This window comes from Octopus sinensis, linkage group LG28, assembly GCF_006345805.1.
Source record: "Octopus sinensis linkage group LG28, ASM634580v1, whole genome shotgun sequence".
Lineage (NCBI taxonomy): Eukaryota > Metazoa > Mollusca > Cephalopoda > Octopoda > Octopodidae > Octopus > Octopus sinensis.
In genome coordinates this window covers 2,094,733-2,122,576 of record NC_043024.1, presented here as the reverse complement: position 1 = coordinate 2,122,576, position 27,844 = coordinate 2,094,733, and the positions used below count along the sequence as shown (strand labels likewise).

Genomic DNA, 27,844 nt, shown 5'->3' with positions numbered 1-27,844 from the left:
CTCGTCCATTAACCGTTCAGTCTTGCAAATTCCGTTTATTTCCTTCTATAGTTTCATACAAATCTTTATTCCTTGATCAATTCCACTTTATAACTGATAATTATTAGGAGACCGGAATTAGATACGAATAATTTCATATCTAATTTCACATCTAACGCACAACTCAGAAAAAAGGAAGGACTAAAAAAAATTACTTAAACAAAGTTATATAATTTCTTTCACTGTTTCGTTTTCCTTTTCACTGCCCATTCCAATTTTTTTTATTTCCCACATTTTGCTATTAACCATTTCTTAATATCCTCACCATTTCCATCTATACCTATACAGACATTTTCATACATCGTGGATCCCCGTCGTTCGCCGTTGAGGATTCAGGTGTAAGACCAACTGAATCCCCTGCTCCGCAATTCCCGCGAGTCTTCGAGGATTCCGCTGGAATCATACAAGAACCTCTGCGACCCGAAGCTGACCTCTTTGGAATTCCTGGGTTCAGCACTTTCCCCTCTGTCCGATTTCATTCAGGTCAACTGGACACTGCAGAAAGTGTTATTTGCCCAAAGTGTCACGCAGTAGGACAGAACGAAGGACCTCGTGGTTGTTAAGGGATCTTCTTGACAAGTCGGCCGTACTCTGCCTACACACACGAAGCACCTGCTGAAGATGACGTGCAACTTCCAAAGAAAGTTTTAACACTGGAAAACTTCAAGGTGCGTACGTCAAAGTTTATTTCTATAGCATATCTGTGCCTATCTATCTATCCATCCATCCATCCGTTTATCCATCTATTTGTCTGTCTATTTATCTATATATGTCTACCTATCTATCTCTATTTATCTATCTATCTATCTCTGTCTATTTATCTACCTGTTTATCTATCTATCTCTCTTTACTCTTTTACTTGTTTCAGTCATGTGACTGTGGCCATGCTGGAGCACCGCCTTTAGTCGAGCAAATCGACCCCAGGACTTATTCTTTGTAAGCCTAGTACTTATTTTATCGGTCTCTTTTTGCCGAACCGCTAAGTTACGGGAACGTAAACACACCAGCATCGGTTGTCAAGCGATGTTGGGGGGACAAACACAGACACACAAACATACACACATATATATATATATATATATACATATATACGACGGGCTTCTTTCAGTTTCCGCCTACCAAATCCACTCACAAGGCTTTGGTCGGCCCGAGGCTATAGTAGAAGACCCTTGCCCAAGGTGCCACGCAGTGACACTGAACCCGGAACCATGTGGTTGGTAAACAAGCTACTTACCACACAACCCTATCTATCCATTTGTCTATATAGAAATATAGTGAAATTTCCATTGTTGAAGTTCTACTCATTAAGTTTCCTCAATATCTTTTACTGTTTTTCTCTTATTTCAGAATATCAGAACAATTCAAGTGTTTAAGAATATCTGACTTCAGTTCTCTCATCAATTTTGTGTGTTAAAGACTAATGGAAGATACCCAAAACAAACACCTTCATTTTTGTATTAATATCTGCAGAATTACAGGGAAATATTTCTTGTGAATTGAGATTGAGAACAAAATCTGTCCACTTCACAATTAGGAATTTATTCAAAATGATTTGATATTCAAATGAAAATTGGAGAAAATTTACCTTGAAAATTGGAGAAATTGAATTTCATGGTTATTCCAGTAATGATCTACAAAAAAGTTGGAGAAAATTTACCTTTTAAATGTGAAATAAAAATTCATAGTTATACCTATTTCTATTTCTTTACTACCCACAATGGGCTAAACACAGAGGGGGACAAACAAGGACAGACGACTGGATTAAGTTGATTACATCGACCCCAGTGCGTAACTGGTACTTATTTAATCGACCCCAAAAGGATGAAAGGCAAAATCGACCTTGGTGGAATTTGAACTCAGAACGTAAAGGCAAACGAAATACTGCCAAGCATTTCGCCCAGCATGCTAACGTTTCTGCCAGCTCGGCGCCTACTAGAGGTGATGTTAAATATCTTATGAAAATATCTAGCTGGGAAAGTTTAAGAACTGATTTATATTTTACCTCAAGAGATGGCAAAGCCGTTACACCAGTGTGATGTATGTAAAAAGACTTTCTCTCACGGAGGTAACCTTGCTACCCACAAACGTATCCATACAGGAGACAAACCCCATCACTGCGATATCTGTGGGAAATCATTCTCTAGAGCAAGTACTTTAACTACACACAAATATATTCATACTGGAGAGAAGCCATATCGCTGTGATATCTGTGGTAGATTATTCTCTGTTGACAGTAGCTTAACTCGACACAAACGTATTCATACGGGAGATAAACCATATCGGTGTGATATCTGTGGTAAATCATTCTCTCAAAACGATCATTTAGTTAGCCACAAACACATTCATACAGGTGAGAAGCCATATCACTGTGATATCTGTGACAAGTCTTTCTCAGATGCAGGTAGCTTAACTGCTCACAAACGATTCCATACAGGTGAGAAGCCTTATCAATGTGATGTCTGTGGTAAATCATTCTCTCAGAGAGGTAACTTATCTACACACATGTTTATTCACACAGGAGAGAAAAAATATCACTGTGATATCTGTGGTATGTTGTTCTCACGCAGGTTTCACTTGACTCGACACAAACTCACCCACACAGGTGAGAGATTGTACAGCTGTGATATCTGTGGAAAATCATTCTCTGAAAGTAGCATCGTAATTAAGCACAAACGTGTTCATACCGGAGAAAAACCGTATCACTGTGATATCTGTGGGAAATCATTCTCAGGGGGAAGTACCCTGACTATTCACAAACGGATTCACTCAGGAGAGAAACCATATCACTGTGACATTTGTGGTAAATCTTTCTCTGCAAGTTTTGGTTTGACTAGACACAAACGAATTCATACAGGAGAAAAGCCGTATCACTGTGATATCTGTGGTAAAACGTTCTGCGATGGAAGTGCACTGGTTACTCACAAACGAATTCATACAGGAGAGAATCCTTATCACTGTGATATCTGTGGTAAGTCTTTTGCCCAAAGTGGTGAATTAAGTCAACACAAATGCATTCATACTGGAAGGAAACCATATCGCTGTGACACCTGTGGTAAATCATTCTTGCAAAGAAGACTTCTAACTGCTCACAAACATTACCCTTGCAAGGAATAAATTATGTGACTGGCCATCATCCTCATTCAACATCTGTTTTCCATGCTGGCATGTGTTGAACGGTTTTTGACATGCAAGCCAGGGGATTGCACCAAACTCTACTGTCTGCTATGGCATGGTTTCTATTGCTGGAGGCCCTTCCTAATAGCAACCACTTTACAAAGTGTACTGGGTGCTTTTGACATGGGCCCAGCGCTAGCGAGGTCAAACACATTCATACAAATTTACCCACAAGGCATTGGTCAGCCTAGGAACAGAAGGCAATTGCCTAGGGTACTGTTAATGGGACTCTGCCCCCAAACCATGTGGTTGCGAAGCAAATGCCTCACGGCCATCTCTTCATTTCAGATCATTCTCTGAAAGATGTAACTTATGTACTTACATACAAACGCTTTCATACAAGACACCAACCATGTTACCGAGATATCTGTGGGAAACCAATCTCTCTAAAAATATCAATTAACTATTCTGTGTATTCATATTAACGAGTAACACATAATATCAAAATTAGTTCTTTGAAAAAAATTTATCTTATATAACCACATATGTATACACATGGGAAAGACTAACTGTGCAAACACCCTCTCAACAATCTATATGACTATCTCCACCCTGTTGAAATAACTTAACCCTTTCATTACCAACCCGGCTGAAACTGCCTCTGGTTCTGTAGTACAAATGTCTTGTTTTCATAAGTTCTGAAATAAAATCTTCCACCAAACCTTAGTCACAATTTATGTCCCTAACGCTAGCTTAATGATAACTAAGATATTTTACTAAATTCTTTGTTACATTTAAAGTAATTGAAAGAAACACAGAGCATCTCAACAGAAATATGGTAACAAAAGGGTTAACAAATGATTAATACCAACCCAGCTGAAACCACCTCTGGCTCTGAGTACAAATGTCTTGTTTTCATAAGTTTTGAATTAAAATCTTCCACCAAACCTTAGTCACAATTTATGTCCCTAACACTAGCTGAATGATAACTAAGTTATTTTACTGAATTCTTTGTTTATATTTAAAATTAATTGAAAGAAACACAGAGCATCTCAACAGAAATACAATAACGAAAGGGTTAAGGTATTTTTAATATGGGGTAGAAAGGGCTCTTTAGCCGTAGTGAAGGCAATCTGCTATGGAGATAACCTTACAATAAATCACTGGGTCCGTAGCTTAGAAATACTGGGTTGACGTCCAGCGGGAACAGCTTTGTTTCATGGAGGAGGAAAGATCTTCTTTAGTACTTGGTTGTACAATGCTTTCCAATGTGTGTAGTAGTGGCGCGCGCACACATTATTAGCCATTTGAAAAGACTATGAAAGTCTCGACCACGGTCGAACAATGATGATGATGATTTTTAATAAAAGCATTCTTTTATAATATTTGTAATTCATTCTGCTTCCTGTTTCTTTTATGTTTGCCTGTCAAAGTGATGAGGGTCATTTGGTCATCATTAAGAATGGCTAATGACTTGCACAGTGACTTTGTCATATGTGCATTACAAGACCAGGTTTCGGATGCGTAAATGACTGACGAATGACTTCCCAAACAGATCTTCTACTCCCAACTCAAAGACGGCAAGCGTACAAAAGGAGGCCAGAAGAAACGCTACAAGGACTCCCTGAAAACGAACCTCAAAAAGTGTGACATCGACTTCACTGAGTGGGAGGAAACGGCAAAAAACAGACCACTCTGGAAAACCACCATCCATGAGGGAACGGCGACTTTCGAGTCGAAAAGGCCTTCAGTGCTGGAGGAGAAAAGACGACGACGGAAGGAGCGTCAACAACAACCACGTGCGACTCTCCCTTCCGGCACTAGACGTTCGCACTGCGACCGATCTTTTCAAGCAAGAATTGGTCTTATCAGTCACCTATGGACTCACCAGTAAATTTGCGCGAAGGCCATCATCCTCGACCTTGAGGGATTGCCATCATCACCACAAGACCAGGTCAAGATGTTTGGGGATGGAGACTGAGGCAGTGGATGACCAAGAGGTCTTGCTTGCCTCATCTTTCTTTCTTTCCACGGATGAGTGACCCCGGCTCTTCTATACTACCCTTGGCCTGAACAAAGGATTTACCGCTTGTTTTGACAAGCAACAAGCGGGTGGATTTGGTTCCAAATCTCAGGCAGGGCCAAGTGAGGTCCCTACAGGCCGATACAGCTTGGCACCAGTGACGTCGCAACTCATTTCTACAGCTGAGTGAACTGCAGCAACGTGAAATAAAGTGTCTTGCTCAAGAACACAACACACAACATGGTCCAGGAATCGGATCTTTTTGTTTTGACTGGCAGATTTTTAAAATAATTTCTTTGTAACTAAACACTTTTAAACTTCGTATACTGGTAGAATGTGTTTATAAAACATCTTTTTCTCTTGGATTTCTCGAGAAAATTCTGTAGCTTGTAAGCTATTTGTTGTTTAATTTCTTGCATTTCGGCAATTTCAACCAATCAATGACGTCTATTGAGGTGAATACAATATCTGCCGTAGTTTATCAACAGCAATAATTGTAGCTTACACACTACAGAATTTTCTCAAGAAAGCCAAGAGAAAATGATGTTGCCTGACTGTGTTCCAAATTTCTCTCATCTTTTACTGACCAGTTACGCTGGCAAATTTTTACCCCTAAAGACGATGTAATATTTGCAATTTAAGGATTTTAAATAGAAAGGAAGAAAAAAATCAAAAAGCAGAAATTACTCATTTTGTCTCAGTTACTTATTTTGCCCCCCCCCCCATATGGAAGAGTAAATATCATCATCATCGTTTAACGTCCGCTTTCCATGCTAGCATGGGTTGGACGGTTCAACTGGGGTCTGGGAAGCCAGAAGGCTGCACCAGGCCCAGTCTGATCTGGCAGTGTTTCTACAGCTGGATGCCCTTCCTAATGCCAACCACTCCATGAGTGTAGTGGGTGCTTTTTACATACCACCGGCACAGGTGCCAGACGAGGCTGGCAAACGGCCTCAATTGGATGGTGCTTTTTACGTGCCACCGGCACAGGTGCCAGATGAGGCTGGCAAACGGCCATAATTGGATGGTGCTTTTTACGTGCCACCGGCACAGGAGCCAGATGAGGCTGGCAAATGGCCACAATTGGATGGTGCTTTTTACGTGCCACCAGCACAGGTGCCAGACGAGGCTGGCAAACGGCCTCAACTGGATGGTGCTTTTTACGTGCCACCAGCACAGGTGCCAGACGAGGCTGGCAAACGGCCTCAACTGGATGGTGCTTTTTACGTGCCACCAGCACAGGTGCCAGACGAGGCTGGCAAACGGCCTCAACTGGATGGTGCTTTTTACGTGCCACCGGCACAGGTGCCAGATGAGGCTGGCAAATGGCCACAATTGGATGGTGCTTTTTACGTGCCACCGGCACAGGTGCCAGACGAGGCTGGCAAATGGCCACAATTGGATGGTGCTTTTTACGTGCCACCGGCACAGGAGCCAGACGAGGCTGGCAAACGGCCTCAACTGGATGGTGCTTTTTACGTGCCACCAGCACAGGTGCCAGACGAGGCTGGCAAATGGCCACAATTGGATGGTGCTTTTTACGTGCCACCGGCACAGGAGCCAGACGAGGCTGGCAAATGGCCACAATTGGATGGTGCTTTTTACGTGCCACCGGCACAGGTGCTAGACGAGGCTGGCAAACGGCCTCAACTGGATGGTGCTTTTTACGTGCCACCGGCACAGGTGCCAGATGAGGCTGGCAAACAGCCACAATTGGATGGTGCTTTTTACGTGCCACCGGCACAGGTGCCAGATGAGGCTGGCAAATGGCCACAATTGGATGGTGCTTTTTACGTGCCACCGGCACAGGAGCCAGACGAGGCTGGCAAATGGCCACAATTGGATGGTGCTTTTTACGTGCCACCGGCACAGGTGCCAGATGAGGCTGGCAAACAGCCACAATTGGATGGTGCTTTTTACGTGCCACCGGCACAGGTGCCAGATGAGGCTGGCAAATGGCCACAATTGGATGGTGCTTTTTACGTGCCACCGGCACTGGTACCACAACTACAATTTCCATTGATGTTGATCGATTTTGATTTTAAATGTTATAAATGGTGCCATAAAAGAGAAGGACCCAGGATTTGTTGCCAAGTGGTTGTTGTTAAGAAGGGCATCCAAGCTGTAGAAGCCTTGCCAAAGCAGGACGGCGGAGTGTGCTGTCGTCCTTGGAACTGTCGAATCCTGTCAAACTGTCCAAGCCATGGAAGGCAGATGTCGGATTATGATGACAAGGATGTGATGGCCATAATGATGATGATGATGATTATGATGATGATGAGAAAGTGACAAAGACAAGATGATGCTGGTAATGACAATGATGATGATGACAGTGATGATAATGACGGTGGTGGTGGTGGTGGTAGTGAGAAGGAGGAGGAGGAGGAGGAGGAAAAGGATGATGATGGGGATGAGGAAGTGATAGTGACAAGATGATGCTGGTAATGACAAACATGATGATGATGATGATGAAGATGGTAGTGGTGGTGAGGAGGAAGAGGGGGAGGTAAAGGATAATGATAATGATGGTGATGATGATGAGGAGGAGGAGGAAAAGGATGATGATGATGATGGGGAGGTGGAGGAGGCTAAACTTAATATACAACCTAAATGTATGTGAAAAAGGGGTCTAAACCCCCACCCCCCAAAAACCAACTACAATGACTGCATTTGTACATTATATATATATATAATATAATTGCAACTTGTGTGTCTGTGTTCCATTAATGTTTTGTGGACACCTCCCCCCCCCCCCGCCCCAGACGATGAAGTAGGCCAACCCAATACGTAGACATAGAGGGAGAAGTCTAGCCGTGGGGTGGTTAAGTAGAGGTCAATAAACATGCTGATTAACAACCTCATTTCGTGTTGGTGAATGCTGGTTAATATTTCTAAAGCAGTTTGGTAGAAGCAAATTTCATATCAGCAACCTGAGAAATTAGTTAACGGATGGCCTTCTCGGGGTGTGGGGGGGGGTGATGGGGGAAATACTAACTACAAAAAGTATTTCAAAATGTAACCCAGTTTTTTAAAATTTATTTTGATCTTAACCTATTTTTACTGTAATTTAATATTACAGGCTTTGATAAAGAATTCGGAGACCACATGAGGAACATATATCTGCTGTGACTTTGTAAATTAATGTTTATGTGGCAACTGGTAGAAAGTAGGAACTAAAACAGAGGAAAGCTTTGAATATTTGAGGTGAGCCTTTTTAAATTTATGAGTCGTTATTAGTCCTTTATATCTCTCTTTTACTCTTTTACTTGTTTCGGTCATTTGACTGTGGCCATGCTGGAGCACCACCTTTAGTCGAGCAAATCGACCCCGGGACTTATTCTTTTGTAAGCCCAGTACTTATTCTATCGGTCTCTTTTGCCGAACCGCTAAGTGACGGGGACGTAAACACACCAGCATCGGTTGTCAAGCAATGCTAGGGGGACAAACACAGACACACAAACACACACACATACATATATATATATATATACGGACGTTAAATGATGATGATGATATACATATATACGACAGGCTTCTTTCAGTTTCCGTCTACCAAATCCACTCACAAGGCATTGGTCGGCCCGGCCACTCAGTGGGACTGAACTCGGAACCATGTGGTTGGTTAGCAAGCTACTTACCACACAGCCACTCCTGTGCCTGCAAGACATTCAGTTAATATCTTACAGAGAATTAGTTTGATTATATAGTAATTTAGACTTTGGATTAAGTCATTTGATTCCAACCCATATGAGATTGTTCCTGGTTCTATAATCAAACTTTCTTTTTAAAAGCGATTCAAATTAAAACCTTCCACCAAAATTTCATGATTTATGTTCCAAACATCACAGAAATAATAACAGTTATCTCACTAAATTCTTCATCATCATCATCATCGTTTAATGTTCATTTTCCATGCTAGCATGTGTTGGACGGTTCGACCGGGGTCCGGGAAGCCAGGAGGCTGCACCAGGCCCAGTCTGATCTGGCAGTGTTTCTACAGCTGGATGCCCTTCCTAACACCAACCACTCTGTGAGTGTAGTAGGTGCTTTTTACGTGCCACCGGCACGGAAGCCAGTCAAGGCGGCGCTGGCCTCATTATTTTCAAAATTAATTGAAATAAAGGCTTTATTTCAAAAGACAAAAAAAAAACAGTAATGAAAGATTAAAGTGATCTAAATTCAAATTTTCCATCAATATTTCATGTTAATTAATGTCCCAAACACCGGTTTGCCCAAATTTGCCAAAATTAATTCTTACAGAAACTCTAACTTATGGTTGTGTGAGGGAGGAGGGAGGGAGAGAGAGAGAGAGAGAGAGAGAGAGAGAGAGAGAGAGAGAGAGAATGTATGTACTTCAAAAACAATGACAATTCTCCAGAATTTTCAAAATTAAATGAAAAGAAAGCAACGTATTTCTGGAGAAATATAGTAACAAAAAATGCTAAAGAAATTTGATCAATGATAGAAGTGGAAAGTCTTATGTTTTGCCAATATTAATTCTGACAGAAACTAATGATATTCATATTTCTACATCTGATATCATTCTTCCTGTTTCTTCAAGATCATGTTTCACCACTTCATTCCATATTCTCCTGGGTCTGCCTCTTCCACACATTTCCTCTTTCTTTACACAGCTGTCCTCTTCCATATGCATCGCATGACTATACCAGTGCAGTCGGCTCTCTTGCATACTAGTGTTATTTCCAATTTGCTTCTGTCTAGAAGTCAAAGGAAGAGACTTCTATTCCCTTCAAACTTTGCTTTTGTCACCTGGACATCAAAGTTTTGAAACTGGTCTATTTTCTATTACAATTTTGACAGATTCAGCGCTGAGTTGCTGCAGCAGAAATACCTATTTCTTTACTACCCACAAGGGGCTAAACACAGAGAGGACAAACAGGGACAGACAAACGGATTAAGTCGATTATATAGACCCCAGTGTGTAACTGGTACTTATTTAATCGACCCCGAAAGGATGAAAGGCAAAGTCGACCTTGGCAGAATTTGAACTCAGAACGTAACGGCAGAGGAAATACCTATTTCTTTATTGCCCACAAGGGGCTAAACATAGAGGGGACAAACAAGGACAGACATAGGTATTAAGTCAATTACATCGACCCCAGTATGGTACTTAATTTATCGACCCCGAAAGGATGAAAGGCAAAGTCGACCTTGGCGGAATTTGAACTCAGAATGTAGTGGCAGACAAAATACCGCTAAGCATTTCGCCCGGCATGCTGACATTTCTACCAGTTCACCACCTTAGTTCTGCATCAGAAATATCATTATAGCAAGTATTCTGCTCAATACCACAGATTTGCTTGTCAGTTGTTTGACCTTAACCACTTGATTATGTCCCTTAGTGGCTGACAATATGTGCATCTCTGATCATGAGCAGAAGTAGTGGGGGAGCATCGTAGCCATGTGTCGAGAGAGATTCTTTGGGGTTTGGATAAATGTTACAAAAGAAAAGTCTGAAGGCAATATTAACCATTTTCCATTCTCTCTCGGAGTAAGCAAATAAGAAACAACAGTTGTTACTCAGGGACAAAAATTGTGTTACACAGTGTAATTTAAGTGACATAAAGTTTAATATTTCTACGAAAGGTGGCAAGCTGGCAGAATCGTTAGCTACGCCAGGGGAAATACTTAGTGGCATTTCGTCCGTCTTTACATTCTGAGTTCAAATTCCACCGAGGTCGACTTTGCCTTTCATCCTTTCGGGGTCGATAAATTAAGTACCAGTTATGCACTGGGGTCAATGTAATCGCCTTAATCCGTTTGTCTGTCCTTGTTTGTCCCCTCTGTGTTTAGCCCCTTGTGGGTAGTAAAGAAATAGAAATACTTAGCGGCATTTCGTCCGTCTTTAAATTCTGAGTTCAAATTCCACTGAGGTCGACTTTGCCTTACATCCTTTCGGGGTTGATAAATTAAGTACCAGTTGTGTACTGGGGTAGATCTAATCGACTGGAATCCTCCCCCAAAATTTCAGGCCTTGTGCCTAAAGTAGAAAAGAATATTTCTATGGAATCAAACATTGAAACTCCAACGCCTGGCAGCTGACTTGTCAGACACCCATAAAATTATCAACCATCTTAGTAACAATAACTCTGAGCACCTTTTCAAACTCCACCCATCAAACACCCATGGACATATTTACAAAGTCAGAAAACAGCACAGCTCCCATGACTTTCGGAAACATTTTTTCATGCTGAGAGTTGCTGAAGCATGGAACAAACTGCCGGCATCAGTTGTTAGTTGTCGGAGCACTGCATCCTTCAAAACTTCCATGCTTTCTGACATTCGCCAACACTACACCTGATTTTCTCCCCTCCATACACACGCAAGCATGTATCTGACTCATACACTGTTCATTTCTCAGACATTTGTACATTACTGCATATGCTTTATATGCACTTTCTGACAAGTTGTGGTGCACCTGAGCACTGTATACATTAATTTCATTATATTATTATTTTACAAGTTAAAATTTACCTATTTTTTTTACCATTTCTATTTCCAGTCCTTACTGAACAGAGAAGATCCAAAAAAGAAAAACTCGTTGAAAGAATCCTTCGTCAGTCGAAATAAAGATGGTCGTTATTTCGGAGGGTACCCTAATGACATGGGAAGAGATTAAACCCTATATTCCACATGTCAAGAAACAAACAAGAATGCAGTTTGTGCATCTGTATAGGAGATATAAGGACACAAAGAATTATCCATTTTATTGGGGTGACGAGGTAGGTATATATTTCTTTACTGCCCCTTTCCATGCCACCAATGTTATATATTTCTTTACTGCCCAGAAGGGGCTAAACATAGAGGGAACAAACAAGGACAGACGAAGGGATTGAGTCGATTATATCGACCCCAGTGCGTAACTGGTACTTAATTTATCGACCCTGAAAGGATGAAAGGCAAAGTCGACCTCCGTGGAATTTGAACTCAGAACGTAGCGGCAGATGAAATACCTATTTCTTTACTATCCACAAGGGGCTAAACACAGAGGGGACAAACAAGGACAGACGAAGGGATTGAGTCGATTATATCGACCCCAGTGCGTAACTGGTACTTTATTTATTGACCCCGAAATGATGAAAGGCAAAGTCGACCTCCGCGGAATTTGAACTCAGAACGTAGCGGCAGATGAAATACCTATTTCTTTACTATCCACAAGGGGCTAAACACAGAGGGGACAAACAAGGACAGACGAAGGGATTGAGTCGATTATATCGACCCCAGTGCGTAACTGGTACTTTATTTATCGACCCTGAATGGATGAAAGGCAAAGTCGACCTCGGCGGAATTTGAACTCAGAACGTAGCGGCAGATGAAATACCTATTTCTTTACTATCCACAAGGGGCTAAACACAGAGAGTACAAACAAGGACAGACATAGGTATTAAGTCGATTACATCGACCCCAGTGCGTAACTGGTACTTTATTTATCGACCCCGAAATGATGAAAGGCAAAGTTGACCTCGGCGGAATGTGACGAGGTAGGTATAGCCTGATGGAGAAAGAGAGATGAAGGGAACTTGTTGATTTTTATGCAAATTCTTGATTATGGAAATATTGGAAACCAATCTTTATATTACGTCTTTTATCTTTTTACTTGTTTCAGTTGTTACACTGTGGCCATGCTGGGGCACCGCATTGAATTTTTAGTTGAATAAATTGACCCCCCCACCCAGGACTTATTTTTTTCAGGCCTGGTACTTATTCAGTCAGTCTCTTTTGCTGAACCGCTAGCTTACAGGGACGTAAACACACCAACACTGGTTGTCAAGAGGTGGTGGGTGGACAAACATACACGCACACATACAATGGGCTTCTTTCAGTTTCTATCTACCAAATCCACTCACAAGGCTTTGGATAGCCCGAGGCTATAGTAAAAGACACTTGCCCAAGGCGGTGAGCTGGCAGAAACGGTAGCATGCCGGGCGAAATGCTTAGTGGTATTTCATCTGCCGTTACGTTCTGAGTTCAAATTCCACCGAGGTCGACTTTGCTTTTCATCCTTTCAGGGTCAATAAATTAAATACCAGTTACGCACTGGGGTTGATATAATCGACTTAATCCCTTTGTCTGTCCTTAGCCCCTTGTGGGTAGTAAAGAAATAAGAAGACACATATGCCATTGAAACTGGGAAACCAGGCCCATGAGCCTGGCTAGGCTTTAGAAGGGCTTGGCTTGAAAAGGGTGGGAAAAAAAACATACACTTATTATATATTCATTCTTCATTCATTTATTACAGTTCTTGTTTTAACTGAGGTCCAGAAATCATTCATCACACGTCTGTGACCCCTTCAGCAACACCCTCCATTCTCATGTTTGGTATTTTGGAATAAATGGTCTGATTTTTTTTTTTTTTTAGACTGAATATACATTAATACGATTTGACCATGAAAAACGAGTTGTCCAGTTACTGCTGACTTCCACATCTTTACTTAGATCTCCTGAAGTAAAAGGATTAGAATCGGGGTGAGTATAATTATTGGTCCGTCCATCATCTCTGCCCTCATCCACTATTTCTAGGAGGGTCATGAGAAGACAAAGTCCTCAGGTGCCACGCAGTGGGACTGAACCCGGAACCATGTGGTTGGTAAACAAGCTTCTTACCACAAAGCCACTCTTGCACCTTGTTTACTATATTTTTTAAAAACTTTTAACTTCCAAATGTATTCATCATCATCGTCATCATCATCATCATCGTCATCATCATCATCGTTATCATCATCATCGTCATCATCATCATCATCGTCATCATCATCATCGTCGTCGTCGTTATCGTCATCATCATCGTCATCAGCATCATCATCAGCATCATCGTCATCATTATCATCATCATCATTATCGTTGTCATCGTGATCATCATCAGCATCATCATCACCATCATCATCATCATCATCATCATCATCACCATTTTAAATACCTTCTTAATTTTTGGGGTTTCCTAAATATAGTTTCTCTTTTTTAAAACAAAAAAACATTAAAGCCTGTGGACCCCGGAATGTGCTGAATTCATGATGGAAGGCAAACCCAGGAATCCTTTTGGTAATTCCATGACTGATCTGAATTGTGTAGAAGACTATTTCAAAGAAAGGTAACAATAATATTTCGAATTTTCTTTATTTACATTTACACAGAAATATTCAACATTTTATTTAATTATTTTCCATGTTGTGTATTTCATTATTTACATTTGACAGATATTTGTCCTCATCTTGTTTGTTGTTAACACAACGTTTCGGCTGATATACCCTCCAGCCTTCATCAGGTACCTTGGGGAAATTTCAAACCTGGGTTCTCATTCCTAAGGTATTTTTCGATGTTGTTATTATGATTATTATTATTATTATTATTCAGGTCATTGCCTGCAATTGAACTTGGAATCTTAGGGTTAGTAGCCTGCGCTCTTAACCACTACACCAAATGCCCATGGGCGTTTGGCATAGTGGTTAAGAGTGCGGGCTACTAAACCTAAGATTCCGAGTTCGATTGCAGGCAATGACCTGAATAATAATAATGATGATAATAATAATAATAATCATAATAACAACATCGAAAAATACCTTAGGAATGAGAACCCAGGTTTGAAATTTCCCCAAGACACTTTCCTACATACAAAGATGACTTTATCTAGAACACGTAGAAAGCTATATATTTTGGGTTTTTTAACACGTAAATATTGAACAGTGTACATAAAGGATAAAATCCTTTTTAAGAGCAGAAAAATTTGCCAGCATGAGGTTGGTTGTTGACAAATTTTTCTGCTCTTAAGCAGGATCTTATCCTTTATATATGCTTATTTCTTTACTACCCACAAGGGGCTAAACATAGAGGGGACAAACAAAGACAGACATAGGTATTAAGTCGATTACATCGACCCAAGTGCGCAACTGGTACTTAATTTATCGACCCCGAAAGGATGAAAGGCAAAGTCGACCTCGGCTTATCCTTTATATACTGTTTGATATTTATGTGTTGAAAAACAAATATATCTTTCTACGCTTCAAAAATAAATTTATGTTTACATATGATGTAATCTCTACAACTTTATCTGTTAATCTAGATAAAGTCAGCTAAAGTCGTCTTTGTATGTGGACGACTTTACACACACACACACACACACACATACACACACTCGTTCTGCTGAGATGATTTGAAAACACAACACCTAAAAACCTAACGGTATATCTTTTCTACCCACCGATTAGATTTTTCCTAATACAATAATTTAATTATTGTAATTTAATCTATTAGACTTAATTGAAACAGCTGTAAGAGAATATGTTGAATTTTTTGCAGATAATAAATTATATTAATGCTACATCTCCATTTTCTAAATTTTCTTATGTGTGTGTGTGTGTGTATATATATATATATATTGGAAAAAAAACCCACCGTTTATCAATACAAAATGAACAATTAAATTACACCATCTAGAAAATTACATATTATAGAAATATTTTAATTAAAATAACAATAAAATGTCAATGATTAAGTAAATTGCAAAAAAAAAATAATAATAAAAACGCATATAATTTTTTCTAATTTTTTATATATATATTATATTGTGTGAAATTTGATTTAGTATTTCTAAATTGAATATTTTTTTCCTTGTAAGTTTTGGATTTTATTCCCTCAAATAATAATTACATTAGATATATATATATATATATATATATATATGCATATACATATATATATGTATATATATATATATATATATATATGCATATACATATATATATATATATATATATATATATATATATATATATATATATATATATGCATATACATATATATATGTATGTATATATATATATATATATATATATGCACACACAGGTGCAGGTATACCTGTGTGTATAAAATGTATGAGATCTATTTTGTTCAGTTTCATGACACTTACATCAAGAATCCATTTTGTCAATATTTTAGGCGTAAATCACTCAAACAATTGTTGGGAAAAGACGAAAGTCTGGTTACCTTGACATCTTTTCCGAGGTAAGTGAAATCTTAGAGCTAATATTTACGAGTATACCTGTCTTTTTTTTTACATAAATATTTGTTTATGAGTTTTTATTAATTATTAATACAGGTTTTAAATTCGAATATTTGTATTTTCAGATCTTTTCGGTTTGAACGGCAGTTTTTTCTGGCGAAGTCATATAAAATTGTCACCCATAATTATGACCCTAGAATCGATCTATTACATTTCAATCTATTTTAGATTTAGGGTTAGTTAGGGTTAGGGGTGGGGGAAAGGGTATCTTTTTTTCTTCACAAATGTAAATAAACCCAATCTGTTTCTTAAACGAGGGACATTTTCATACGGCACAGAATGTTTTCACCTCAATAGATGTCATTGATTGGTTGAAATTGCAGAAACTGAAGAAAAAAAGCAACAAATATCTTACAAACTATAGAATTTTCTCAATAAAGCCAAGAGAAAAAGATGTTTTATAAACACATTCTACCAGTATACGAAGTTTAAAAGTGTTTAGTTACCTGGAAATTATTTTTAAAAACTGTCGGTCAAACCGAAAAGATCCGAATGTTATCACGTCAATAGACGTCATTGATTGGTTGAAACTGCAAAAATTGAAGGAAAAAAAACAACAAATATCTTACAAACTATAGAATTTTCTCAATAAAGCCAAGAGAAAAAGATGTTTTATAAACACATTCTACCAGTATACGAAGTTTAAAAGTGTTTAGTTACCTGGAAATTATTTTAAAAAACTGTCGGTCAAACCGAAAAGATCCGAACGTTATCACGTCAATAGACATCATTGATTGGTTGAAACTGCAAAAATTGAAGGAAAAAAAACAACAAATATCTTACAAACTATAGAATTTTCTCAATAAAGCCAAGAGAAAAAGATGTTTTATAAACACATTCTACCAGTATACGAAGTTTAAAAGTGTTTAGTTACCTGGAAATTATTTTAAAAAACTGTCGGTCAAACCGAAAAGATCCGAACGTTATCACGTCAATAGACATCATTGATTGGTTGAAACTGCAAAAATTGAAGGAAAAAAAAACAACAAATATCTTACAAACTATAGAATTTTCTCAATAAAGCCAAGAGAAAAAGATGTTTTATAAACACATTCTACCAGTATACGAAGTTGAAAAGTGTTTAGTTACCTGGAAATTATTTAAAAAAACTGTCGGTCAAACCGAAAAGATCCGAACGTTATCACGTCAATAGACGTCATTGATTGGTTGAAACTGCAAAAATTGAAGGAAAAAAAACAACAAATATCTTACAAACTATAGAATTTTCTCAATAAAGCCAAGAGAAAAAGATGTTTTATAAACACATTCTACCAGTATACGAAGTTTAAAAGTGTTTAGTTACCTGGAAATTATTTAAAAAAACTGTCGGTCAAACCGAAAAGATCCGAACGTTATCACGTCAATAGACGTCATTGATTGGTTGAAACTGCAAAAATTGAAGGAAAAAAAACAACAAATATCTTACAAACTATAGAATTTTCTCAATAAAGCCAAGAGAAAAAGATGTTTTATAAACACATTCTACCAGTATACGAAGTTTAAAAATTCCTTAGTTACCTAGAAATTATGTTAAAAACTGCTGTTCAAACCGAAAAGATCCGTCTTTTCTGCTGTAAATATTTATACGTCGGTCGCATAGTGAAGACAGCTGAATGACATCCCTTCAACCATCCCAGCACAGGCTTTTCTCTTGTACATTACAACTTTCTCTCTTTTACTCTTTAACTTGTTTCAGTCATTTGACTGCGGCCATGCTGGAGCACTGCCTTTAATCGAGCAAATCGACCCCGGGACTTATCCTTTTGTAAGCCCAGTACTTATTCTATCGGTCTCTTTTGGCGAACCGCTAAGTGACGGGGACGTAAACACACCAGCATCGGTTGTCAAACAATGCTAGGGGGACAAACACAGACACACAAACACATACACACACATACATATATCTCTTTTACTCTTTTACTTGTTTCAGTCATTTGACTGTGGCCATGCTGGAGCACCGCCTTATATATATATACGACAGGCTTCTTTCAGTTTCCGTCTACCAAATCCACTCACAAGGCATTGGTTGGCCCGGGGCTATAGTAGAAGACACTTGCCCAAGATGCCACGCAGTGGGACTGAACCGGAACCATGTGGTTGGTTAGCAAGCTACTTACCACACAGCCACTCCTGCGCCTATTAATAATAATAATAATAATAATAATAATAATAATAATAATAATAATAGCAATAATAATACTTTCTTTATTGATCATAAGGGCCCAATAACAACAACAACAACAGAAATAATTGGTTTAACCTTTCACGTTTAAAGCAGCCCAAATATTGTACTAGTTTTATGTTCAAAATAACCAGATCTGGCCTCTTACACCTACACTACAATGCCATTCTAAAAATAGCCAATTACATCATCGAAATCTGAAAGCCATGAGATAATACAGGATTAATTCAAAATTATGCAAAGGAATAAACATTGGATTTGTCAAAGTAATCTAAATGCTAAAGGATTAAGGTTTTTGCTTATTCTCTTTCAGATTGGGTTGCCCTAATTTCTCTTTTCCCGCTTATGAAGCAAACAAGCAAGCAGCTGGAATCTACCAATCCGTTTTTATAGCAGATGCTGCCTTGAGTTCACACTTTGAGTTCTTTCTGTGAGTCATTTACCATTTTATATATATTTTATAACATGTCATAGCACTTTATTTCATGTTGCTCCAGTTCATTCTTCTGTAGAAATGAGTTGCGATGTCACTGGTGCCAAGCTGTATCGACCCCTTTGCCTTTCCCTTGGATAACATCGGTGGCATTAAGGTGGCGAGCTGGCAGAACCATTAGCACACCGGGCGAAATGCGTTGCCGTATTTTGTCTGCCATTACGTTCTAAGTTCAAATTCTGCCGAGGTCGACTTTGCCTTTCATCCTTTCAGGGACGATAAATTAAGTACCAGTTACGCACTGGGGTCAATATAATCGACTTAATCCATTTGTCTGTCCTTGTTTGTCCCCTCTGTGTTTAGCCCCTTGTGGGTAGTAAAGAAATAGGTATTTCGTCTGCCGTTACGTTCTGAGTTCAAATTCTGCCGAGGTCGACTTTGCCTTTCATCCTTTCGGGGTCGATAAATTAAGTACTAGTTACGCACTGGGGTCGATGTAATCGACTTAATCCGTTTGTCTGTCCTTGTTTGACCCCTCTATGTTTAGCCCCTTGTGGGTAGTAAAGAAATATATAACATTGGTGGCATGGAAAGGGGGAGGCTGGTGTGCATGGGCAACTGCTGGTCTTCCATAAAAACAACCATAGGTTGTGGATTCGCCAGTGAGGTGACTTTCCACCCAAACTTGTACCCCAGAGAGGAACCTCTTAGGGGCACCCATGGTCATTCATGACTAATGTAGTAGAGTAATCGATAGATTTATAAGCCCTAAAATTCACTCCATAATTGCTCACGGGCATATGGTGTAGTGGTTAAGAGTGCAGGCTACTAACCCCAAGATTCCGAGTTCGATTCCAGGCATTGACCTGAATAATAATAATAATAATAATAATAATAATAACCGGTGGCACGTAAAAAGCACCATCCAACCGTGGCCGTTTGCCAGCCCCGTCTGGCACCTTTGCCGGTGGCACGTAAAAAGCACCCACTACACTCACGGAGTGGTTGGCGTTAGGAAGGGCATCCAGCCGTAGAAACTCTGCCAGATCAGACTGGAGCCTGGTGCAGCCTTCTGGCTTCCCAGACCCCAGTTGAACCGTCCAACCCATGCCAGCATGGAAAATGGATGCTAAATGATGATGATGATGATGATGATGATGAACATCGAAAAATACCTTAAGAATGAGAACCCTGGTTCGAAATTTCCCCCAACACACCTGATGATGGCTGGAGGGTATATCAGCTGAAATGTTGTGTTAACAACAAATAAGATGAGGACAAATATCCATCAAATGTAAATAAAAATTTTATATTTTTTTGTGTCTAGAAACATTTTTGAAAATATGACAGACAGAAGAAAATGTAAAATTGCTATCAACGTACCACGTAAGTATACGAAACATAGAATTAATTATCTTAATTTTACTGATTAATAAAGTGATTTGAACCAGGTTTCATTGTTTAATGAAGTAATTTATGCCTGATTTTTATTGATAAATAAACTAATTAAAGACTTGACTAATCTGAGCCTAATTAATGAAGTGATTTAAAGTTAATTTTACTGGTTACTAAAGTGATTTGGGCCAGCTTTTATTGGTTATTGAAGTAGGTTATAGATTTATTGGTTATAGGCGTAGAAGTGGCTGTGTGGTAAGTAGCTTGTTTACCAACCACATGGTTCCGGGTTTAGTCCCACTGCGTGGCACCTTGGGCAAGTGTCTTCTTCTATAGCTTCGGGCCGAACAAAGCCTTGTGAGTGGATTTGGTAGACAGAAACTGAAAGAAACCCGTCGTATATATGTATATATATATGCGAGTGTGTGTTTGTGTGTCTGTGTTTGTTCCCCCTAGCATTGCTTGACAACCGAAGCTGGTGTGTTTATGGCCCCGTTACTTAGCGGTTCGGCAAAAGGGACCGATAGAATAAGTACTGGGTTTACAAAAGAATAAGTCCCGGGGTCAAGTTGCTCGACTAAAGGCGGTGCTCCAGCATGGCCACAGTCAAATGACTGAAACAAGTAAAAGAGTAAAGAGTAAAAGAGTAAGTTGCACCTGGTACTACTGATTAATAAAGCAATTTGAGCTTAATTTTATTGGCTAACGAAGTAAATTGAGCCCTTTTTTTACTGGTTAAAGAAATGACTCAAGTCTGATTTTATTGGCTAATGAAGTTATTTGAGTCTGACTTAAAAACTGATTTTTGTCTCAAAAATTTATTTGTTCCAGTTTATAAAGATGAAAACACCATAATGCCATACGGAGAAGATTTGTCCGAATACGGAGACAATAAAGAGATGAAGGAAAATTTGAAACCAGGACATATTTATATGGATACACCGATATTTGGAGTTGGCTGTTGTTCTGTACAAGTGACTTTTCAAGCTGCCGATTTGAAAGAAGCCACGTATCTCTTTGACAATCTGGTACCTTTTACGCCAATTATGGTAGGCTTTGCTCGATTTATTCTTTTGTTAAGAGGTGTGGCTGTGTGGTAAGAAGCTTGCTTCCCAACTACATGGTTCCTGGTTCAGTCCCACTGCATGGCACCTTGGACAAGTGTCTTTTATTATAGTCCCAGGCCAACAAAAGCCTTGTAGGTGGATTTGGTGCTTTTTATGTGGTACCCTCACCAGTGCTTTTTATGTGGTACCATCACCAGCGCTTTCTATGTGGTACCATCACCAGCACTTTCTATGTGGTACCATCACCAGCGCTTTCTATGTGGTACCATCACCAGCACTTTCTATGTGGTACCATCACCAGCGCTTTCTATGTGGTACCATCACCAGCGCTTTCTATGTGGTACCATCACCAGCGCTTTCTATGTGGTACCATCACCAGCGCTTTCTATGTGGTACCATCACCAGCGCTTTCTATGTGGTACCATCACCAGCGCTTTCTATGTGGTACCATCACCAGCGCTTTCTATGTGGTACCATCACCAGCGCTTTCTATGTGGTACCATCACCAGCGCTTTCTATGTGGTACCATCACCAGCGCTTTCTATGTGGTACCATCACCAGCACTTTCTATGTGGTACCATCACCAGCGCTTTCTATGTGGTACCATCACCAGCGCTTTCTATGTGGTACCATCACCAGCACTTTCTGTGTGGTACCATCACCAGCACTTTCTACGTGGTACCATCACCAGCGCTTTCTACGTGGTACCATCAATTACGCTTTCTATGTGGTACCATCACCAGCGCTTTCTATGTGGTAGCATCACCAGCACTTTCTATGTGGTACCATCACCAGCGCTTTCTATGTGGTACCATCACCAGCACTTTCTATGTGGTACCATCACCAGCACTTTCTATGTGGTACCAGCACTTTCTATGTGATACCATCACCAGCGCTTTCTATGTGGTACCATCACCAGCACTTTCTATGTGGTACCATCACCAGCACTTTCTATGTGGTACCATCACCAGCACTTTCTATGTGGTACCATCACCAGCACTTTCTATGTGGTACCATCACCAGCACTTTCTATGTGGTACCAGCACTTTCTATGTGGTACCATCACCAGCGCTTTCTATGTGGTACCATCACCAGCGCTTTCTATGTGGTACCATCACCAGCGCTTTCTATGTGGTACCATCACCAGCACTTTCTATGTGGTACCATCACCTATACTTTTTACATGGTACCATCATCAGTGCTTTATAACGAGCTAAAACATAATAAAACTTTATTACATTATAGTTGTTCCAAAATAGAAATGATGAGAGAGAACTTTGTAATCTCGTACCCTGTATTAAATACATCGTTACCTTTAATGAGATTTTTGAGGAAGGTGTTTTATGTTATTTCATCTAATGTTATTTTCCATTCTATCCATTTTTCTTAATGTTTTTTTTTCAGTTGGCGCTGACAGCAGCCGCTCCAATTCATCGAGGATTTTTGTCTGATACGGACTGCCGTTGGTGCGCTCTGATTCCCACTTGTGAAGATCGCACCAAACAAGAACAAGGTTTGGAAGTGAGTTTCAAGATGAAAATCTTTATATATAAAAGTGAGGTTGTGTGCTGTCTGTCTCCTACGATTTAGATTCCTAACTACTCCCACATTTTGCGGTGCAGTTTAACCAAAACCGGGTATCTTATTGTCATGATTCATATCGAGCCCTTCTGGGTATTTGCGTGCGTCTACGATGAGTCTACGATGACTCTACGATTTAAAAAAAATTTACCATCATTTTTTTCCATTTTTAATGCATTTTTGGCATATATAAGGGAAGTAACTCTCTAAAAATGTATTATTAAATCTCAGAACGTAAAAAGCTACAGTAACACCCCCCCCCCTTTGGGGTTAGCCATATTGAGATGGCTATTATACTTTACATCTCTAAAAATGCTTATATAGTTATTTCCCTTACAAACCCGAGCAACGCCGGGCAATACTGCCAGTTAGATATATATATTTACGAAGTCGAGACAGATATCTTCAGCTAGCAGGCTTCTGCTACTCTAGACTGATGATGGGCAAAGACCCTGAAACATGCGTGTCTCTAGATGCGGGCCTAGCTGTTGGGGGTATTTGTCTCCCCTTCGTAAATATATAAGGACACAGGGAAAAAATGTGTCGAAGCCATCAGGAAGCATCGATACTTCCTAGGGCTAAACAGCGGTGGTGTAATCCCCTACTGTCACGTTAAGTTGACAGTATACAACCACTCTACCTCACTCTGTAAAGAATAAAAAGAAAATGTAAAATATTTACTGACAAACAATTTCTTTCCTGACTTCTCAGTAAAAATCATTTTAAAGTATAAGTATTGTTAAGAAGACCTTTAAGCAATACAGGTGTGAAGTCAGGTAAGTCAGGTGTGAAGTCAGGTAAGTCAGGTGTGAAGTCAGGTAAAGTATGTAAGGTGATGGTGAGGCCAATAAATAAAAACAAAAACACGATACTGTGTCCCCTTATATAGGGTGTTCAGTGTTTCTCTATTATATTTGAGGAAAGAGTCCTTTTATCAGATGTAAGATAGAACTTTCCAGAATGGCCTGTCAATATCATTCATCATCATCATCGTTTAACGTCCACTTTCCATGCTAGCATGGGTTGGACGGTTTGACTGGGGGTCTGGGAAGCCAGGAGGCTGCACCAGGCTCCAGTCTGATCTGGCAGAGTTTCTACAGCTGGATGCCATTCCTAACGCTAACCACTCTGAGAGTGTAGTGGGTGCTTTTTACGTGCCACCAGCACAGGGGCCAGGGTAGGCTGTGGAGGTTGGGCGATTTGACTGAGGGCTGGTGAACCAGATGGCTGCACCAGACTCTAATCTTGATTTGGCAGAGTTTCTACAGCTGGATGGCCTTCCTAATGCCGACCACTCCGTGAGTGTAGTGGGTGCTTTTTACGTGCCACCAGCACAGGGGCCAGGGGAGGTGGGACGATTTGACTGAGGGCTGGTGAACCAGATGGCTGCACCAGGCTTCAATCTTGATTTGGCAGAGTTTCTACAGCTGGATGCCCTTCCTAACGCCAACCACTCCAAGAGTGTAGTGGGTGCTTTTTACGTGCCACCAGCACAGGGGCCAGGGGAGGTGGGACGATTTGACTGAGGGCTGGTGAACCAGATGGCTGCACCAGGCTTCAATCTTGATTTGGCAGAGTTTCTACAGCTGGATGCCCTTCCTAACGCCAACCACTCCAATAGTGTAGTGGGTGTTTTTTACGTGCCACCGGCACGGGGGGTGGGTGGCAGTCAGGCGATGCTGGTAACGATCACAATGGAAATAATCAGTTTGTTGGTTATTCAATAATGAATCACGATTCCTTCATCTCTCTTGGAGAATCTATTTGTAAGAATGGTTTTCTGACGCATGATCAGCAATTTTGAAAGAAAGAAGTTAATTAATTCCACCAACTCTGGTACTTGACTGGAATTGTAATTATTACAAGTGGCGGTCACATATGGGTTGCTATCAAATGAGTTGTAGTACTCTTTTACTCTTTTACTTGTTTCAGTCATTGGACTGCCGAGCAACTCGACCCCGGGACTTATTCTTTGTAAGCCCAGTTCTCATTCTATTGGTCTCTTTTGCTGAACCGCTAAGTGACGGGGACATAAACACACCAGCATCAGTTGTCAAGCAATGCTAGGGGGACAAACACAGACACACAAACACACACACACATACATACATATATATACATATATACGACGAGCTTCTTTCAGTTTCCGTCTACCAAATCCACTCACAAGGCTTTGGTCAGCCCGAAGCTATAGTAGAAGACACTTGCCCAAGGTGCCATGCAGTGGGACTGAACCCAGAACCATGTGGTTGATAAGCAAGCTACTTACCACACACCCACTCCTGCGCCTATGTAATGAATAAATGTTGTCTAATTTTATCTTTTCTTTTCCTTTTAGCCTTTAACTGACGGCAACATCTTGGTGAAGAAATCTCGTTTTGATACATTGAGCAGTTACCTTTCTGTGAGCGACCAATTCTATAATGACTATGATTTCAGTTACGACCACGAGCAGTATGAATTATTGAAGGCTGAAGGTATTTAGAAATTCTCTAAAAACATATAAAAATTAATTAGTTGTAAAATGATTGTCCCTCTTATGCAAGCAGTGTTGCTCATTTCCAATGTTCTGCAAAAACATGTCTGGCCTTGGGGAAATTTTACCTTGTTTGGAAACCAGAATAGGTTGGTGACAGGAAGGGCATCCGGCTGTAGAAAAACTGCCTCAACAAATTCTGTCTGACTTGTGCAAGCATGGAAAAGTGGATATTAAAATAACAAAGATGACTAAGATGATGATGATGGTGATGATGATAATGATGACGATGATAATAATGATGATGATGATAATGATGATGATAATGATGATGAGGATAATGATGATAATAATGATGATGATGATAATGATGATAATGATGATGATGATGATGATAATATGATAACAATGACAACGGCAACAATATTTTAGTTCCCTTTTGAAAACGTTTCCATTTCATAAATTTAACTAATTAAAAATATTTGTTAATTAATCAGGTGTTGATGAAATGATGGCGAAATATATTGCCCAATTCCTGATTAGAGATCCAATCACTCTATTCAAAGAAAAGATCCATCAAGACGATGCCAAGGATACTGACCACATTATGGTAAAATATATTTGTTTAATTACTTTTTTATCAATTTACAAAAAAATCGATGTGAATTATGAAGCTAGAATTATGAATTATGAATTAGAATTAGAATTATGAAGCTAGAATTATGAATTATGAATTAGAATTAGAATTATGAAGCTAGAATTATGAATTATGAATTAGAATTAGAATTATGAAGCTAGAATTATGAATTATGAATTAGAATTAGAATTATGAAGCTAGAATTATGAATTATGAATTAGAATTAGAATTATGAAGCTAGAATTATGAATTATGAATTATGAATTAGAATTATGAAGCTAGAATTATGAATTGTGAATTATGAATTATGAATTAGAATTATGAAGCTAGAATTATGAATTGTGAATTATGAATTAGAATTAGAATTATGAAGCTAGAATTATGAATTATGAATTAGAATTAGAATTATGAAGCTAGAATTATGAATTATGAATTAGAATTAGAATTATGAAGCTAGAATTATGAATTATGAATTATGAATTAGAATTATGAAGCTAGAATTATGAATTGTGAATTATGAATTATGAATTAGAATTATGAAGCTAGAATTATGAATTGTGAATTATGAATTATGAATTAGAATTATGAAGCTAGAATTATGAATTATGAATTGGCACTTGTTGCCCATGCTGGTAGGGTGCCAAAGCACCATCCGAGTGTGATCATAGCCAGAGCAGCCAAATGGCTTCTGTGCTGGTGGCACGTAAAAGGGCACCATTCAAGCGTGATCGTTACCAAAGTTGCCTTATTGGCACCTGTGCTGGTGGCATGTGTAAAAGGATTCAAGTGAGGTCGTTGCCAGTACCGCCTGACTGGCCCCTGTGCAGGTGGCATGTAAAAAGCACCCACTACACTCTCGGAGTGGTTGGCGTTAGGAAGGGCATCCAGCTGTAGAAGCTCTGCCAGATCAAGACTGGAGCCTTGTGCAACCTTCTGGTTCGCCAGCCCTCAGTCAAAATCGTCCAACCCATGCTAGCATGGAAAGCAGACTTTAAGCGATGATGATGATGATGAAGCTAGAAATTAATTCTTGAACCACAAAAGAAACGCAAGACATGTGTGACTGTGTAATATGTTTTAATTTCATTATGTCAGAGATAAATTTTGATAAATCTAATAAAATCAGTTTCTTGGATGCTCTTTGACCACAGTTTATGGGTTGTTGTCTTATGTTCTGGTTGTGGGTGGATCCAGCTCATTGAGATTGTAGGGTGTGACAGGATCAATACTGTGTATGCCTTCCTGGGTGTTCAAAATGGTCATACACCATCGGTACATAAAGTGCTTGGGGTGGTTCACAAAAGCCATTGGCACCTGTGCCCACACCCTGAGAAAAGCTGCCTCCAGTTCCACACAAGTTGTCAGCCTTGGGACCACCTGGTTCAGCCGTCTCTGGATTTCGTTTCACAGGGGTTCAATTGGGAAATCCAAGCTGAGAGCTGGCCATGGCATGGTTCTGATGTTGTGCTGATGCAGGGAGTCCATGGTGACCCTGGCCATGTGGGAGGGAGCATTGTCCTGCTGGAACACGTGACTATGGTGATGATCAAAGAAGGGCCATGAGGTGAGGTCTTAGGATCTGGTCAACATAGCGCTACACTGTGATGCCATTCCCTCTGCCTGCACATTTTGGAACACATGGGGCCCAGTTCTCTGATTCAGGCCTATAGTACCCCAAACCATGATGCTTTAGCCACTCCACATGTCTCTATCCATGACATATGCATCTCTGTAGCGTTCACCCCTCCTATACCACACCCTCACTCTGCCATCTGAGGTGGAAACGCAGTACTGGCTGATGACAATGATGATGATGACGA

At 39.7% G+C, this 27,844-nt stretch overlaps 2 protein-coding genes across 2 annotated transcripts in view; both read left to right on the top strand.

Annotated features, from left to right (window-relative positions):
• The window catches only part of LOC115225551 (zinc finger protein 271-like), a 34,325-nt gene extending 30,768 nt beyond the window's left edge, over positions 1-3,557 (top strand). Inside the window, exon 4 of the mRNA XM_036514429.1 lies at positions 2,441-3,557. Coding sequence (XP_036370322.1) covers positions 2,441-3,153 — 713 coding nt within the window. The 3' untranslated portion in view covers positions 3,154-3,557. The remainder of the gene's footprint in view (positions 1-2,440) is intronic.
• LOC115225550 (glutamate--cysteine ligase catalytic subunit) lies at positions 191-27,125 on the top strand. The gene is made up of 13 exons (XM_029796474.2): positions 191-707; positions 8,256-8,380; positions 11,700-11,919; positions 13,557-13,663; positions 14,178-14,285; positions 16,130-16,195; positions 18,749-18,865; positions 20,196-20,254; positions 21,095-21,312; positions 22,735-22,851; positions 25,250-25,388; positions 25,885-25,997; positions 27,120-27,125. The coding sequence occupies exons 3-13, from the start codon at positions 11,770-11,772 to the stop codon at positions 27,123-27,125; spliced, it is 1,200 nt and encodes a 399-aa protein (XP_029652334.1). The 5' UTR covers positions 191-707; positions 8,256-8,380; positions 11,700-11,769.
• The last annotated feature ends 719 nt before the right edge of the window (positions 27,126-27,844 follow it).

Bases quoted from the DNA above. Each gene is read 5' to 3' on its own strand.
- LOC115225550 (XM_029796474.2), top strand. From the start codon at position 11,770: ATGGTCGTTATTTCGGAGGGTACCCTAATGACATGGGAAGAGATTAAA. The intron at 20,255-21,094 runs GTAAGTATACGA...TATTTGTTCCAG, and splicing joins AATTGCTATCAACGTACCAC to TTTATAAAGATGAAAACACC. The intron at 25,389-25,884 runs GTATTTAGAAAT...TTAATTAATCAG, and splicing joins TGAATTATTGAAGGCTGAAG to GTGTTGATGAAATGATGGCG.